Here is an 18,957-nt window from a genome sequence, read left to right as displayed (position 1 = left end):
GAGTCATCAACCATCCACCATAAGCAATTTTTTAAGCTAAACCCAAAATATATTATCTTAGCAAAACGCAATCACAGCTTGATCTTCTACGCAAATTATCAAATAAATAAATGTATAAATAAACAAACAAATTATGTGAAAAAATTATTATAATCTGATCAATGGACGCACCAATAAAGCACGTGATCAAGGAATCCTGTAGATAAGACATTTCAATGGTGATCTGCCATGAATTTCAATCAATTCTCAGATCATACAATTACCACATAAGAATTATATACTCAAATCTTTGACAAAGCAAGAGAAAGAACAAGGTTCTTCAAAGAAAGATTATATTTTTTTCCGCTTTTTCTTTCTGGGTCTGCTTAGAAAGGAAGATGGAGAAGAAAGATAAGAAGGTGAGTGTGAAATTCTAGAAGTATGGGAGGAGAACGCCGTGTCCAAGTCCATTGCTCTCTGTTTATAATCCCACGATACCAGCCTCATCGCCCACCTATTTTTTGGTGGTACCTTTTTGTTATTTTCTTGGCTGTAATTTGTAAACTATCTTTAATTTTTAATTTTCCTTTCTTTTTTTTTCTATCCCTATATATATATATATATATATATATATATATATAATGATTGCGTAAATAATAAAGTATTATTTTAAATATTGATTGATTAATAATTAAATTTTGAAGATAATTTTTTTTATTAATCTTAAAAATTTATTAGCAATATAAATATAGTTTGCTTTTATTTATATTATTTTAAATTTCATCTTTTTTATTTTAAAAACATAATTTTCACACTTGAATAAAAAAATAATATTCAGGTAAATCCTTTTAATAATAATGACTGCTATATAAAGTATAATAATAAAAAAACTATTAGTGAGAGAAAATAAATTTAATTTTGTCTACATATTTAAAATTTTAAATATCATAATTATTTAAGTAATATTAATATTTTAATAATTTTATTATTTTTATAATATTTTAAAAAATGTAATTGCATAAAAATTAATAAATTATGCAAAAAGAAGCAACAACCATTAGCAATTGGATTAATTCCATGGTTGACAATTATTCATTTCTTTTTCTCTTATCATTAAGTTGACCTAATCCTTTACAATTAAACTATGTACTCTTAAATTTTTATTTTAAAATTACATCACATTTTAATAGAAAACTCTAATCTAATTATAAAAGTAAATTCAATATCATATGTAAAAATCAAATTAAATACCCTCCACAAAAATTAAAAAAAAAAAAAGAAAATATATATGGGATAGCAATTTCATAATCAAATACATCCTTTTTAGTTTTTAATTTTATTATTATAATCTTGGGTGTATTTGAAAGATTTGTTAGCCTTGGTATAGAATGGACTTAATATGTTTAAGTCTTTTTTTTTTTGTTTTACTTTTAATAAAATTTTATTTTTTAAAAAAAGTATATTATTCTAGTTGAATTTTTAAGTGGTCCAAATCTAATCTACTGCTGATCATATTTTACATTTATTACCATTTTCATTATTATTTTTTTTATATATAAATAAAAGGTGAAAGGGAGACCCATTCAGACAACAAACAAAAGTAGCTGCAAGTCATATCTTCCCTTAGTCAACAATTGGATTAAATGGCTTTTGAGCTCCTCCAAATGTACAATCATACCCACCATAATTAGATTTTTTATTTATTTGTCAAAATTGAATTTTATTATTCTACCATTATTTGGGTGGGGAAAAGTAAGATTAAATTCTGGGTATTTTACAGTGCCGTGAAGGGTTTATTTTATTTTGTTATGGGTACAGAGAAATAAAGAAATGATGGTGTTTAAACAGTAACAGAGCATTAATCATAATCAAACTCAGAAGCTACCAGGCTGCTTTGCACTGTTTAACAAGCCCCAAATTACAATACAAAATGTAGTTGAGGATAACTTATTGCATACAAATCAGTTTGTTAACAAAGATCAGCTCCAGTTTGTTAAGAGGAAGATAAGGATGAGATGTCTTCTGGAGATATGGACAGCCAAGATAGCCTATAAATAGAGTAGAAAGGGAATTAAGGGGATATCTTTGGAAATTAATAAGTATTATCAGGCATATTGCACGGTGGCGTTATTTGTTTTCCTGTTCTTTTAGTCTTTTGAGTTGTTCTGCTCTTACCCAGTGAATTATTTTGTGTCTTGAGTGTTTGGAAATTATCTTTTGGTTATCAATAAAAGAAATCAGCAGCTCTTCCTTTCCTTTTCGCATCTTCAAATTCCCAACTCTTATCACAACCCCTTTGCCTATCCACATGGTTTTGCTTCTTTCCAAGCTCCAAATGCACTAGAATTTCTAATTTAAGATTTTTGGTAAAACTTGGATGGCTACAGGTTACGGATTGGGTTGAAAATTTAGGCACATGATGTCTCGTGGAGTCACATGACAAGGCCTATGAGGGGATCAAATGGCAGCAAGCAGTGAGCTAACCAGGCAGACAAAATCCCAGGCATGTGCCAAACAAACCTCCTCTCCCCTCCCATACACATATAGAATTATAAACAGATACGCCACGTGTGAAAGAGGAGATAAGGCTGCTAATGCTAATGGATAAGACAGTATAAACCTCTGAATATGATTTTGAGTTGTGCTAATATAAAAATATCACATGATGAATCTAACTCTTATCTCCATGGCAATGTTTCATTTGAATAAGTTATCCTCAGCGGAGACCAATATGATATTAATTCAATGTTCTTACACCTTGAAGGTTCAAAGAGGAAACAAGGGTAGAGCCCTTGACAGGAACCCAACAATCTCTTTTCCAATGGAAAATCTGCGTGTAATTAGGAAAAGGTCCAGGTTAGGTTCAATTCAGTGTACAGTAGCCAATGAAATGAACACTTATAGCTGCCGATGCTATGACTCGCAGATTATCATGTGCGCCATAACAAGTGAATGGCATTTCCAACAAAAGGAGATGATCAAGGGGGCTAGTTTTCTATTCAGATCATCTAAGATCATATTCCATCCTTTCAGTAGAGTAGAAACAACTACCACGATACATGGCTATAGAAAAATAGAAGCATACCCAAGATAGAAACAAGCTCAGCTCATGACATGAGCAACAGTTTCAGAAAAGTTCGGTGAGGTAACATCTGAAAATTTGATGCAAGCATAAGAACATGGCTGTGGTTTACTAAAAGGGTCTGGCTGCTTCTTCCATCATCTTCTTTACTCTTGTCAGTTTCTCTATTTCCTTAAGAACCTGAAAATGTAAAATAGAGAAGAGACCGCCAATTATTGTTAGTCTACCAGACTAGTTTAACTAGGAACAGCGAGATTTCTTTACCTCCAATGTCATATCCTCTGTGGTTACTGAATACAACTCATCATAGCCCAACATAGAAGCTACTTCTGCTTAAACAAGAAATGATTACAAATTAATATAAAACATAAGAAAACTGCAACAAGCTTGATAAATCATGGGGACATACTTTGCAGGGAAATTGTAGCATCAGCTGTAGCATATCCTCCTCTCATTTCTTCATATGTAGCCACTAACTGAGTTAGTACCTGGTTATCGTCCATCACATTAGTAATCAGTTATAAATCAGAAAGGCTGAGGATTGCAAAACAAGTTACTTGGCAATAATGAACAGTTCCCTAAGCACATTTTCCGATCAGGCAGGTAGATTAACAATTTGAGAGTGAAAAGGAAAACCTCTAAATGATCTCCAGAAACCATTTCTGATGCAGGAAGTTGACTATTGTCTTCACTCATCTCCCTAGCTACCATGTCCAAAGGTACATCAACCCATAGTGAAATTCCATGTCTCAGAAGTGCCCTATAATGATTAGAAGGAAGCCAGGACTAAAACAAATGGGAAAAAAACATAATAGCTACAAATACTATTCATGTGGAATAGAGGCAGTGAATTTTCTCGCTAGTGCAATCTATGTTCAAGTTCATACAGGTTAGTGGAACTCTGGACCGCACCATCTCCTGCACATACCACCAGACGACCCATAGACGATAACTGCTTCAATACTTCTGTCTGTAACAAAAATGCAACTTCAAAATAAGGTAACTGATTATCTAAATCCTTAAGTAACACAGTTCGCATAACATATGTGCCGAAAAATTCTACCCCTGAGGACTGAGGCCTCTGTTGACCTCAGGTAGGCTTCAATCCACTCATTTCTAAGTAATGCCCCTCAAAACAGAACTTCTGTTCTCATTTTCAATAATTAAAAACCAAACTGGAATCCAAAAACCAAACAAAAGGAAACCCAAATGGTTCTGAAAAAATTTCACCTCAGATTCACGAAATCCCTTCTCATCAGTCTCCCTAAAAGATTTGGCAGCGGATGCACCACCAGCGGCTTCCTCTACCAAACTATCACTGAAGCAAATGACTTAATGAGTAAAATTGCACTATCCATAGCTCTGCAACCTTTCCAAGCTATATTTCACAACACACATCTATACCTGTCAAAATAATAATATCGTAATGCATCCGCTAGAAGTTTGCCCAAACTGGTTTTCATAGAACTTTTCATTCCTTTCACACGAAAAAAAATGTAGGGAACCCACAATTAATACATAAACAAATATCGCAACTCGTAACTGCAGTCTCCAAAAGCATTGATCAGTGCGTGTCAGGAAACTATAATCTAGTGCTTACCGACAAGAAAAATTGAAGTGCCTTTAAGGTCTGATGAGATATCTGCTGCTTTTTTCTGAATTAAAATTGAAACAGTTAACACAAACCCTTTCAATTCTATCCAAATAGATAAAACACTAAACTCGAACATTACATCTTCTATTCTTCTTTATCTCACCTTCACAGTTAGAGAAGGTTCATCAACAGCAACCTTCGAAACTGAACACAAAAGGCACAATTACAAGTATAAAATCCAATTCAGAGAAAACAGAGCATGAAACGGAAGGAAGTTCAAAGTGTTTCAAGTGGGTGTAAAGAACTCACCGGAAGTAGTAGCTTCATTAGGAAGCGAGCAAGTAGTGGCGAGAGATTTGGGGAATGAAGTGCGGGAGGCAGTGAAAACTGAAGGTCTCTGAAACCGAAGCTTGTGTTTGACAATAGTATTCAGTGAGCGAGAGGACCGGGCATGAATGTGAAGCAAACGACTGGAAAATTGGGGGTTTGGAAAGACGGATGAGCAAATCGTCGGTATTAGTGGTGCCGTTATCTCCATCGACGGGTTAGTTGCCCAGTTCCTGACTTCTGTAAGGAATGATATTTTCATACTCTGTAGCCCATTTAGATAGAATTTGGGCTTTTTTCGAAAATGGGCTTAGCCCTTCCATATGACTTTTAGATGTCTGACTCTCATTAAAATAAATATATAAATATATTTTTAATTGGTAATCATATAAGTTCAAAGTTAAATTTTATGTGAAAATTTTTACTTTATTATTTTTAAAAAAAATTAAAAAAATTAGAAAAAATTTGATAAATGAAAAATATTTAATATTAAAATTATTAATTTTAATATTTTATTATTAAAAAAATAAAAAATAATATTTTTTTCTAAAAATAATCTATTTAGACAAAAAAAAAATTGTACTTATTCAACCCAAAATTGACTGAAAGTAGAGTGACTTATTTAATCTTTTTTAGACCCTAATATATAGAATTCCAACATATATATTAAACATGCTTGTACACGTTACTTATATTCATTATATATAAATATTGTAATTTAATTTTTTACATAATTTTTTTATATATGATATGTTATTACTATGACTTGTTAATTGTTAATAATAATTAAATTTAATCCTTTATTAACATAATATTAAATTATTATAACTATATTAATTAATATTTTCATGCCAAACAGACCCCAATTGTTAAATTTTTTGCATGTCCTTGGAAACATCCATTAGGGTTTTCAGCAATATTAAAACTTTGGGGATTTTTCTGAAGCTCAACCTCCACCTATGACCAATTTAAAAGACCAAAGTTCACTTCACATATAATTCTGTTGAGATCCTGTTGCAAATTCAGAGTTCATAGCATCTGAAAATGAATGAAGATACCAAATAAGAACCGATGGCATTTAATAAGCAACATGTCGTTGGTTTAGTTACTTTCGTAGAAGGAAAATTCCATCAATTTCTCAGCTACCAAACATTGTAGAAGTTTTGGAGTAAACTTCACATTCCCAAAACTTACAGGAGCATGCGCAGCTCCAAACCGAGTCAATCGGATACGTATCAAATCCAACTCTACTAAAAATTAAATTGAAACTGTAACTGAAAAATTGAATTTATACAAGTGTTTTTCTAGATAATCAAATCAAACTGAAGCAAAATTAAGTATAAGAATCTAATAAAATCAAACCAGAATTGAAAATTCTAAGAATCAAAACAATACCGTAAGTTCAATTCGTTTTCAGATCCTCTAAGTAGATCGAAATATCTAAGAATCAAAACAATACCTAAAGTACAGTTCATTTTCATATCCTAAGTAAACCCCAAACTAGAACCAAAATTACACACCCCTATTAACAAGTATTTTTTCAGATGCTGTCTGCATGTGTAATTCATTATCATTTCAAATGAATTTTTTATAATCCCATAATTTGCATTAAGATTTGGAGCTCTGACTGACGGGGCGAATTAGGTTATCCCAGCCATTGCTGGCAAAATCTTTACACCGGTCAAACATACTGTTTCATAGAGATGTGAAAGACATTTTATTTCTGGTGATTATAGCAGTGCAAGTAACAAAAAATCCTCACTAGATTAATCATTTCTAGTGGGAAATTTTAATTAAGTAGTACTAAGAACAAAATTTCTTAATCGATGATATACATGATGTGTAATAATGCACAATTATGTGAGCTTAGTTCTCATCATATTCAATCACACAATGAACAAAATTTGGGATGAGAAACAAAGCAATGCATTTAACATATTATTTACAGTACCTAGCTTGAACATGACGAGACCCAAAAGGAAAAAAAAAAAAAATTGCATCAGGCAATCTTGGAAAAAAAAAAAATCAGAGATTCATGTAACGTTCATTATCTCAGCTCCCACCTGCATTCAATGAAAATGTTCGCAATCAGAACCAAAATTTGATCATTATCACAGATTAATAATCAAGCAGGATAAGCACATTAAATGCACAGCTATAAACAATGCTTTGCCTTGTTTGTCTAACGTATCATACAGGCTCCAAGTCAATCTCACATACAGTTCCTTCGTTGAGAAAAATGAGTTACAAACTAATTCAGAAAATTTTCAGACACAAAATCCACCCGTCCATCCCTATAAAAGGGCTAATTCTGGAAACAATTTCCATTATCATCACATGGGAACAGCCTAAATATGCATGCTATAGCTAGTACAACATTAATGGCCAAGTGGGTGCTATCTATAATAGACAACAGAAGACGAAATAGGCATCACAGATCAGAGCTCCATGGTTCAAACAGAGTGCCCTGGAACTAACAAGCCATTTGAGGGCAGCCCCAACTAAGTCAATGCTATTTGCAAGTGGTGGTCCAAGAGGACCTTGAGCATGTTAACATAAATGGACCTTTTCAAGCATCAGTTCATGTAACAAAGCTTTTAGATTAGGGCAGTTGAACATGTAGAATATATATATAATTCAAGATGGAAATCAATCTTTTCTGAATAATCTTTTCATTTCTTTATTTTCTCTCAACATATTAATATTTTAAATTAAGTGATGCATATGCAATTCTCAACAGAAATGTAAAGTCAAGACATCAATAAAGAGGCCAGCTTAAATTTTAGTTGTCCAAAGAGAGAGTTTTGATTTTAGAAAAAGCCAATAATATGATATCCAGTTACCTCTAATTTGACCAGAATGAGGTACCAATTCAGGCGTGGCAGATGCTTGTTTGATGTTTGCTATGGATTGTGTCAATGGTGGATAATCATCAACTTCTTCAGCCTTTTCTGGGACATGCAGAGACTCCACAGATTTAGAAACATGTATTGTCATTGCTCTCTGGCTGCTGGAAGGAATTGAGAAACTTCGAGGAACAACAAAAGGTGGAATTGGCAAAGGTGACGCATAATTTGTCATTGTAGAAGGAATCTTGCTTGCTCCAGAATGCTCCAGATTTCTGACCAATGGAGCAGAGTGACCAACTATTATGGATGATTTTGCTGGTTTTGAGGCTAAATTCCCTGGTGGTCTAGGAAGCTCATGAAGCTCACTTATTCTGGGTGAAGATGCAAGGGGAGGTGAAGCAGTTGGGGACACCTTTGGAGATGTAGTCTGAGGAATTATTACACGTGGAAGCACTCCAGAAACTTGTTTGGGAAGTTCGTTAGAGGAGATGGGGCCACTGGCAGATAAAGCAGGCTTTGTAGACCATGGCTTACTAGTTATTGGACCAGAGAAAGATTGCCATTTAATTTTTTTGTTATCGGATGCATTATATGTATCAAGCTGTGGAAGTGAAGTTCCTTCCACTAAAGGAGGGGGTAACTGGTTGGAGGCATTGTTACTGTTGCTCTCTTTGTGTGCCGATCGTGCTTTAAAGACGGTGAACTCTGACAGATGACTGTCACCAGGATCTTTTTCATGCTTCTTCTGTTCCAGTGGGGATGAATGCCACAAATTATGGGTGCGTCCACTGAGGTCAGTTGGCCTTGTGTGGGCAACTGAACCACTTGTTCTTGAAGAGACTACACCCTTAGCATCAATAGGTGTAGGCAGCACATACGTGTTAGACTTTCCCACAGATGATTGAATTTGTTTTATTCTTTCAACTGGATCAGGTTTTCTTTCAGGAAATATCGGTTCAGAATGGCTTCCTGGTCGAGGTTCTCTAAGTTAGATATTGAAACACCATAGTTTTTTTGATGGGTTTAACTGCATGGAGATGCACAATTTTAGTTGCTTAATAGCTTACACCTCTGACCTCATAGCATGGAATAGTCAAACCCAACAAATTAAAAGCAAAATGATCATTAACATATTTACAATGATCATTAGTGAAATTCTACCCCAAGCAGTTTGAAAAGTGGGCCAAACAATCTAAAGGTTTTCTTCCACAAGAGTTGGGAATTATCAGTGAAGTTAATGATATGCATTGCCCATTGATTTAGAAGGATAATTGATCCAGGTAAAGTCACTAGGTACAAAAAAATATTAACCAAAAGGAAAGCAAAATTGTACCTCTGTACTTTCTGTCACTGAAGCTTGAGGAAATGGCATGTCAACATATTCCACCTGGTTAATAGGCAAGCATTTCAGCACAAAAATAAGTTAATAAAAAGTAAGAAACAAAGCAAAATATCCAACAATGCCTCATTACTAATTATGACTCCTTTAAATAGGAAGATTTGGGTCTTCAAGTTTAATTCATCCATTATTGACAGGCATACTCTTTAAGAAAGATTTCAATTCTTTTGTACAATGTGCTTCCATTCCCATTATAAGAACAGTCCCTCCTTTAAACAAGAAATCCACGCTTCATACTTTTCTAGAAAGGAAGTTCATTAACATTATGATAAGCATGTACCCTTCCATAAAATAAGTCAATAAAATCCACGCTTCATACTTTTCTAGAAAGGAAGTTCATTAACGTTATGACAAGTGTGTACCCTTCTATAAAATAAGTCAATACTTTCATTATCCAAATGGATGAGCTCCATAACCATTCACATCTTTAAGACCAGGGTAATTGTACTCCCCATTTTGCTTCAAGTGAACCACCAAACTGCCTAAACTATAAGCTATCCAACAGGAATTTTACAAGATAGTAATGTATACTCCACACAACTACTCAATCTCAAAATATTATAATTTTATATAAGAAAATTCATTTATAAGAATAATAGTACAACAACAATAATAATGATACTTTGATAAACTCTTACCATAATACTCTTCCTAATTTCCAATAGTAATAATGTAAATCATTTATTACTTAATAAAGAGAGAGAGAGAGAGAGAGAGAGAGAGAGAGAGAGAGAGTAAATCATTTATTACGCAAAGAAGAAAGTTATTACATAAAGAAGAAAGTCACAAAAAAAAATAATAAGAAGAAGAAATGGATGACAGAAACCTACTGATAAGGCATTCACAACTTTTCAAGACAAAACAGGATCAATGTGTCAATCACAAAGCAATAAATCAGGAAATTAAACACAGTAAAAGACGATAAACTAGGCATACAAATCATCTCAAAACCTAAAATGTTTCCAATTAATATTACATCCTTACCTCCATTGAATTCCTTGATGCAGAAAAAACATCAAGCCCTTGCTTATTTGTTCTGTAGTCAAAACTCAGTTCCCTCCCGTCATTTGTATCATCTCCATTCTCATCATCTTCCCTACCATCATCTTCAGGTCCACAGAATTGATAATCAATATGTTGTTGGTCTGTAACAATTTTTACGAGCTGGTCAACGGCCTCTAGTGATTTAAGTCCCTTCCGAAAGAAATTCAACTGCATTTAAAGCAGAAATAAGAGTATATCATCATCCATGTTATGAGAAGAATAAAAGAACTTGACTTTTAAATACCCTCAATGAATATAAAGAAAACCTGAGCTGCATGGTGACGAGCTGCCTGTGTTAGAAGACTTCGAGACTGTCCTTGTTTCAGAGATTTCAACCGGAAAACACACAGGGTTGCATCTTCATTATATTCATCATGAGCTGTTTGCAATTGCTGCAAAGTAAAGCTTTCACCTTTCCCACTCTTTGACTTTCCTTTTTCTTTCTGTTGTGCCGCCATATATTCATAGACATTTCTGAACATCACATACAAGATTCAGAAGAAAGTTACTTTCATCAAATAAAATCAGAATTCAATAGAAAAGGACAAACCTTTTTTCATCGCATTGTCGCTTCATATCCTGCACCAGGGAGCAAGAGGAGCGTATTGAGTAAAATCCATAGCAAAATGATTTGATACCAATATATTCTATCTATCAATCTAGATGATACAAAGGTTATATAAAACCTCCTCGGGCAAGGAAGCAATTGCTACCTCTGCATGAAGAGAGAAGGGGAAGTCTTTCATAATCAAACCTTTAAAACTGATATCATACTCAGTAGGGATTTTACTCAAAATTCAATGTCTTAACATATCGACATGTACCACACCTCAATATTGACTGTTGCCAGGCTAACAAGGGCCTTCAGCGATAGCTTTTGAAACTGGTTTTTAGAAAAGCACTTAGATGTTCTTTTCCAGAAAGCAGTTTAAATTTACTTTTGGGCTGTTTTAGAATAAGGCCAAAACATGCCAAAAACACCTTGAGATTAACTTTTAATTTCTTCAACCAAAATCTTTTAGTGTGTTTTTTTTCCATAGTAGCTGCAGCAACGGTGCCAAACAGAACCTAATGTAAACTATTAGTATAAGATGAAATATGATATAAATAAAAGTTGAAAATAAAAAGATTCAGAACAATCTTTCAAGTGCTTGCAATTTACACTTTTTTTGCAAACCGGGTTTTTCAGGTACAATAAATGCACATCAAGGACTTGATGAAAAATGGTTTCCGGAAACCTAGATTTTCAAGCTTATTACAAAAATGAGTTATTAACATCACCTACTATCAAGATTATTGCAAGGATGCAGAAGCACCATAGCAAAAAGGATGTTACAGTACACATAGCCTTCTCCTCTTTGCATTGCAGAGAGGTTGTTACCATAGTTTAAACTCTTGAATTTGACTCATGGAGAAACTTTGCCAGCATACCATGGCTCACCCTTCAAAAACGTCATTTTGGGCACTACACACAGAGACTTGCCATATGTTCTGATTAATGTAAAATTGAAAAGGCCAACCAAGAACAAGAGAACTCGATCAATTGTAAACAGAACTTTTGCAAGGAGGAGAGAACACAATAAAAAGATAACTTTTGCACATTTTTTTCCCTCTTACAGATCAGGGGAAAAAGTAGGAATACCCTAGTGTTTCTCATGTGGCAACTACTGCTCATGATTGAATTTCAAAGTGATTTCCTTGATTCCAATCAAGGGCAGGACATTTCTAATATTCTCTTAAGGCATAAACAATGGCAATTGGCACAAGAAGTTAGGAACATATTTGATTTAGAACCACGAAGAACACTAAAAGGGGGTGAGAAACAACTTAAAATTTCTATTAATTCTCAAAATCAATGTCAGTAATAATAAGCTCTCTCATAAAATACCTAGATCACATATGTATTGATAGTATAATATTAATCCTACTGCTGTTAGGATTAGAAATCCCCAAAAAAGAAAATACTAAATCAACCTAACTACGAATATAAAACCAACTCTAACTAGGAAAATACTAAACCTAATAGAACTCTTTAAATATTCCAAAATAATTAAGTTTCCTAAATAATAGAAACCTAGACTTCATCATTTTATAATGAAAAATTCAATCAAAATAATTCCTAAACCTAGTCTTCCTTGACTAAATCAATGTCCACTTATAACCATTTTAGAGGGTTATGGCAAATTGCAACAACTACAGAATGAAAAACATAGAAACAAAAAACACTTAACCAACAGTCAAGTAAAGGAAATATGTAAAAGAAACTTCTTTAAGATAATAAACAATGGGAGAATCAGAGTAACAAACCTCAACTGTCCGAAGTTCATTGAGAAGAGACTCTGATGGATTTGTAATTGTCAAAAATATATGAGACCTCTGAATTACCAACAACACTAAGTTAGAACCAGGATCAATTGAAGGTATTAGTCCATAATTATCTCAAAAAGCATCGTACAATTACAATGAAACAGCTAGCACTCACATAGCTATCAACAAGTTTTTGAAGTTCAAACTGCACTTTTCCCAACATCAACAAAACTCTGCCTGCAGATAATCATGGACAATCGTGGCAATTCATACATAGTCCATAAATCATATTAATAATATACTAGTGATAATATGCTTGTTCTCAAACGAAACAAGAAGACGGGTGCAACCCACCTCCCCACCCCGCCCTAAAGAAAAGAAAAATCCAATCGCTGAACCCTCTACCCAAAACAACACAAACACACACGTTATTCTGCATAATGTTAGGGCTACTTCAGTACAATTTTCCACACATTGTTATGAATTCAGCTAAAAGCCCAAAAAATGTTGGTGAAGGAGAAGGTCAGCCTCAGGTATACTACAGAAGGAACAAAAAGAGAGATCAGAAGATTCTGTAGCCAATTCATCTGCTGTCATACTTGGTGGAAATAGATGCCAAATTCTGTTGGAGTGAATCTCACAGAGTACACCTGGAGTGGAGAAACTAACAGAATGGGAGCTGAGGTTGGAAAGATTGAAATAGGAAGAATCTGAGAAGGGTGACAGTGAAGAATTTACTAAAGAATTATTTTGGCAGTACTGCTGGGGCAAGCTCTGTGTTTCTTGCTTGGGAGAACTTATCTTCTGGGTTATTTCTTTTCTTTTCTTTTATGTTTGTGAGTTGTATTTTGGTTTGGCAGTAAGAAGAATTAACGTAATTGCAGAAGAAGGGTTGTAACTGAATTTGCAATATCAATTCAAGTGAATTCTCCTTGTTCAAATTCTCCATTTCCCGCAATCTTGTGAAATTTGTTCCTCACTTTTAACAGAACTTCTCAAAATAAAACTGATTATTATATTCAAGAAATTGGAATGAATATTTGCCCATATAGAAATTAAGTAAAGGGGAAAAACCAATCTGTGAATATGTCAACTCCTCATTGACATATCTCATTTTTTTAGGGGTATGCCATAAGCATATAATTTAATTCGAATTCTCAAAGTGGGTGCCTACCTTTCTTTACTAGGCTAAATTGAATTCTAGGTCCAAAATATATTTTGAAGTTTAATACAGTTGTTAAAGCCCCTGGTACCTCAATCACTGAGAGGCAGGTGACCTTAGTGAGGCACACACCTTTGCTATATATTTTTCTGCAGCTTAAAAAAAAAAAAAAAAAAAAAAAAAAAGAAGAAGAAGAAGAAGACTCCACTTTTAATTCAACTATGCAAGTGGCCTTACCATTGTCATGTAGATCAACTGACCAAGTCAAACCAAAACAACAAAAAGAAAGAAACCAACATTGGTTTGGAATAAACAACCTTCCTACACAAAGGGGAAGAAAATACTACTGCTTGGGTTTTTCTATAGCTCGCAATCAGGTTTCTCCCTCTCCCCATCATCCTTCTTTGCTATTGTTTTTTACTCCAATTTTCTTCTTCTTTTTTCCAGCTCTCATGGTCCTTTATTTTCTATTTTTCTGAATCTATTCTACTCCACTAACTCAATACAAAATACGACTGTCTAAGATCCCTTTCCTTCATTCTATCTCTATTGCCTCTAAGAATTTTTTAAGAGAAATATTTGTTTTCTATCTCTGTTATTTTATTAAAGAATGATTTCTATACAAACACACAAAGTTATACATATGTAAGGAATGTACACAAGAATATAGCTCAATACAAAGAAATAGGCTAAGATTATGTTTGTTAACATGAGACTGAAACTGCTCAGATTTTGGAATGAGATTGACTAAATCTCGAGATCTAGTTGCCATGAGATGACTTTTCCCTCTTTATATTTTATTCAATTCTATCACTCCTCACACCTTTTTTTCCTTTCTTTTCTCATTTTTTTTTCCTTTTCCAGATGACTCTAAAATACTATCCATTTTCTGGATGTTTTTCTTGTTTCTTTTTTCCTTTAATGCTCTTGTTTCTTTTTCCTTTCATTTTCATTCAAGAATTCCTTTAATGCTCTTGTTTCTTTTTGCTTTCATTTTCATTCAAGAAATTTTGAGAATTTGTTTCTTTTTATACTTGAGAATTTGTTACTCTTGATCTTTGAGAATTTGTTTCTCTTGATATTTGTTCTTCCTGGTTCTACATAAAGTTGTTTCATGGGATTATTGCTATCTAGTAGGAATGTAGGAATATGGTTCAAAACTTTTTAACATTATTAGTTTTATTTCCATTTGGGATTCAAAAAAGTTAGTGCTAGAATTCTAAATTTTTTTATGTTATTAATATAAGTAGTTGTCTTATACAGGATTAGTTGTCTTATTTATTTTATTTCTTTTGCACTTCACCTCTCTCACTTTGCAGCCTAGGGTACAGGACACCTTTGCACCTTGTGCCTTTAAAAATTATGAAGTTTGAATAGCATGTTCATTAATTCTCAAAACACATGTTCTCATATAGAAGGGAAATAACTAATAAAACAAATTAGGGTGCATCTCTATGTACTTAATGGGTCAACAGTTAACAGTATATATTAATTTCAACAGCCCCTATTACAACAATAAAATCAAGCAAACTCTTTGAGCACTGAAAGAAAAATATAAAGATGATATTCAACTAAAATAAGCCTTAATTTCAAACCAAAATATACAAAGTTCAAATAAAGGTAAGATGTCTTGACATATGAAGGAGGAGGAGAGAAGGAAAGACAAAAACATAAAATATTCATTATAGAACATATTTTTATGAGCTAAACACCAAACCTACTCCTGCCTAAAGCAATCAGATGTAACCTTCTCAAGCTAAAAGAATCAGAGATTTACAGACCTAAGCTCCCAAATTTGATCATGAACAAACTAGAAAGGCACAAAAAATTTTTCATTCAAAATCAAAGTCATCTGTATATAACATAAGAAAGGTTTAAAGGGCCTTCTGATCCATATAGCAATAAACAACTCTCTTTTTCCTTCCCCCAAAGAAAACACTATGTGATTTAGTAGAACCATGCATATAATACAAATATGTACATATGAGTATATTATAAAGCCTAGTTCCCCTGATACCTGAGAGGTGTGGCATTTTAATGATGAGGTGAACTGTGAACATTATAAACTTCCAGGCTAAATTTGATAGAACATGCTACAATGCCAATATCTATCTTAAACAATTGCTAGAACAAAAAGCAATTTGATAATCCTTTTTCACACTTTCACTTACCACTTTCTTCATCATCATGTAACGCAGTTTTCTCCAGTAGACAAGAACCCATTTCCCGCAATGACTCCGAGAATTCTGAAATTTTAGATGTATTAAGATGAGAGAATCTTATATCAAAATATTAGATGAAGTTTGACAAGTATTATGTGGAATGGCAAAAGTTATAAATTAAAGTTACCAATGCACATATCAGGGATAACAATTAACCAACTGGAACATTTACAAGCTCTGAAACATATAAGAACCTGCAGTTGGCAACATACATGAACATAATAATCCCACAAAGTTCTCTCTGTTACATTTGTAGTTTTTCAAGGTGCACAAGCTGTAAAATTACTACAAAGAGTGCTCCTAACTTCCCAGCGCATGAGGCTTCCCACACTGCAGGCTTTGGGGGCAATCAGAGATACAAACCTCTCCTCTTGCATTTGCTAGGAGGATGTTTCCTCGGTCTGATCAATGCTTTTTGATATTTTCACTATGCATCAATAATGAGCACTTTGGCCATGTATGAGTATGAGCATAAATTCAATTCAAGAACCTAATTAATAGTATCATGTTATTATACTCAACTCAACTAAGCCTTTATCCCAAAAATTTGAGGTCGGCTAAGTATCATATTATTATAAAATGAAGAATTACACTCTGTTTAGAAGGAATTAGCGTAAAGTTTTTTAAAGTATATTTTTTTATGATTTTTGAACCTTTATAATTTTTTTGTTTTTTAAGAGGAAGGGAAGATTTTTGAAGTTATTTGAAGGTTTTGAAGAGAAAATCTTCTCAACCCACTGATATGTTGAGTTAGAAAATGGAAGGTTTTGGAGGTTTTCAAAAACCTTCAAAAATCTTACTTTTTAAAAAACCACATGTTCTCCCAAACACAAATTCAATGTTTTTAAACCTTTAAAAAAAAAAAAAAAACTCCCATTACCCTGTAAAACCTCCACCCAAGCAGAAGGTTAGAAGCAGCAGCAAAGGTCACAATATATTTAATTAAAATATTTTACAAACTGTAAATTGTAATATTGTGTATAGATTGAAAACCCACCATCAACTTTTTGGTGCTAAAGAGGAATATAAAAAGCGGACCAAACTTAAAAAAAAAAAAACAACAACAACAACAACTGAAAACCAGAACATGCCAAATTCTTACTAGGAAAAGCTGAACATGAGAACAACAAAGCCTAATATCTAATATACAACATTTAAAAAAATAAAAAATAAAAAATAAAAGAAAGAGAAGGGGACAGTTCATTTACCGTATGCACTGTTTGCCGTTGCCGCAGCTGCAGAAAGTAGGCTATCATAGCAATTTCTCATGTCTTGCATGTCCTGTGATAAGGAAAGGATCAAAGAAAGTATTAAATAATGATTCTCACCAAATGGCCCAAATTGCGGGCCAAATAAACAAATTTTTTTAGCACAAAGTTCTCAAATTTCATTAATTGAGTAGGAGAATACAAAACCAAAATTATATAAAGTTGCAAAACCTTTTTATGTTATAGTTTTCCAGATTGTAGAAGAGTGTAATGCTAGATCAATCGCAACCCAAAGCTTCTAACATCCACAGAGTCCACATAAATGCTTGAATTTGCTTGATAACTAAATCCTTGAGTTTTTTTTTTTTTTTTTTTTTTTTGCATAAAATCCTTGAGTTAATTCACTCTCCTTATTGGCATTTAAATGTCCCCGGAATTGTAAGGAAAAACAAGAGCGAACACTCTCACGAGACCATAGGCAACAAAAACAACTAAGCCTTGATTCCAAACTAGTTGGAGTATGCTATATATATCCTCTTTCACGATTCAGCAATTTTTTACACATAATAATAGAGCATTCAGCTCGAAATTGTAATCCACTACTTAATCAACTTAACATTTAATAACATCGATCCAAATATACAATTCTTCACAGAAATTAATTAAATCTCCATTAATCCCCACCCCCCCTTCCCAAACCACCTTTATAATTTTTGGTTTGTTACCCATAAAATTATTGCCAGATTTCGATTCGGAAACACAGTTAAATTACTACACAAATTCACTTTACAGTTATTCGTTCCAAAAGGACAACAAAAAATAAAAAAGAAGAAGAAGAATTGTGAATTGAATTTGTAATTGAGATTAAAGGGAACACTGAGTTCAGAGAGAAAGAGAGAGTATTAAACTTGCAGATTAAGATCAAGACAAAAAAAAAAGGTACCTGGGCAGCTTGAGCGAGCTCATCCAACTGAGCTGAAGGTAAAAGGTCTCTTTTGTCCTTAGCATCGGTCTTGTGAAGCTTAAATCCAAACTTACCTAACGGAGATTTCATTTCTCGAAAACCCTAACGCAATGAGGCGGAAACAAAGCAGACCAAGAGACGCACAGGGGGGAGAGAGGAAGAGAGATAATCGAAGCTCTTCGTTTTCCTCGGTTGGCGTGGAATCCAAATTCTCCGTTAATTTGGAGAGGAATTTCAAGTGTGAAATTGGGAAAACAGGGAGCGGAATTCGATTCGATAGTTTCAACGATATTGAAGAAATAAAGAAAGAAAGAAGAAAGCTTTCGTTCGGGTCAAAAACGACTCGTAACAGATCCGAGAAAATAATGACAACAAAACAAGAAATGAGTAAATTAAAAAAATTAAAAAAAAAAAAACAGGGAGAAGAAAATCAAAGAGGGAAGAGAGGGCGGGGATAAACTTGTTAAAGTCTTATGCTAAAAGCGAGAGATCTGTCCCTTATGAGATGACACGTGTTTAGAGAGGGCAATTTGGTAATAAAGTGTTAGGGCAGTGTGACGTGGCAAGCGGTACTGGGATAAGGTATCGTGACACGTGGGCAAAAGATGGAGTACTGTGACAGTGGAGTTGGGAGGGGAAGGATGTGCAGTCAAAGTCAGATATTGATGACATGGAAAAGATGGGATGAAGTGGTATTCAAAACTATCTTTTACTTTGACCGATAATGAGCTTCAGGTTCAGAACTTCTCTTTTTTTTTTTTTTTTTTTTTTTTAAGAACTTCCATTTATTCCCAATTCTGCCCCTACATTTAATTAAAAC

The 18,957-nt window shown here is 33.5% G+C and overlaps 1 protein-coding gene and 1 pseudogene across 2 annotated transcripts; both read right to left on the bottom strand.

The window, feature by feature from the left end:
* Positions 1–2,716: 2,716 nt before the first annotated feature.
* On the bottom strand, positions 2,717–5,214 carry LOC131180996 (probable inactive shikimate kinase like 1, chloroplastic). Of its 2 annotated transcripts, XR_009149634.1 has the most exons (11): positions 4,965–5,214; positions 4,819–4,859; positions 4,662–4,716; positions 4,466–4,538; positions 4,292–4,379; positions 3,949–4,031; positions 3,698–3,821; positions 3,471–3,549; positions 3,326–3,390; positions 3,065–3,241; positions 2,717–2,809 (listed from the first exon to the last, which is right to left on the bottom strand). XR_009149634.1 is itself a non-coding variant. In XM_058149306.1 (10 exons), the coding sequence occupies exons 1-10, from the start codon at positions 5,191–5,193 to the stop codon at positions 3,173–3,175; spliced, it is 906 nt and encodes a 301-aa protein (XP_058005289.1). In that variant the 5' UTR covers positions 5,194–5,214; the 3' UTR covers positions 2,717–3,172. The 2 variants fall into 2 exon arrangements, 1 of the variants encoding a protein (XP_058005289.1); XM_058149306.1 differs by having other exon boundaries at positions 2,717–3,241.
* Positions 5,215–6,727: 1,513 nt separating this feature from the next.
* On the bottom strand, positions 6,728–18,560 carry LOC131180847 (uncharacterized protein At2g33490-like; annotated as a pseudogene).
* Between the last annotated feature and the right edge of the window lie 397 nt (positions 18,561–18,957).

Source organism: Hevea brasiliensis, chromosome 6 (genome assembly GCF_030052815.1).
Source record: "Hevea brasiliensis isolate MT/VB/25A 57/8 chromosome 6, ASM3005281v1, whole genome shotgun sequence".
Classification (NCBI taxonomy): Eukaryota; Viridiplantae; Streptophyta; class Magnoliopsida; order Malpighiales; family Euphorbiaceae; genus Hevea; species Hevea brasiliensis.
Note: the sequence above shows the minus strand (reverse complement) of the source record. Positions and strands in the feature narration are given on the sequence as shown.

Coding starts and splice junctions, on each gene's coding strand:
- LOC131180996 (XM_058149306.1), bottom strand. CDS start 5,193: ATGGAGATAACGGCACCACTAATACCGACGATTTGCTCATCCGTCTTT. Junction 4,539..4,661: donor CACTTCAATTTTTCTTGTCG/GTAAGCACTAGA, acceptor TTCGTGTGAAAG/GAATGAAAAGTTCTATGAAA. Junction 3,242..3,325: donor CAGAGGATATGACATTGGAG/GTAAAGAAATCT, acceptor TTACATTTTCAG/GTTCTTAAGGAAATAGAGAA.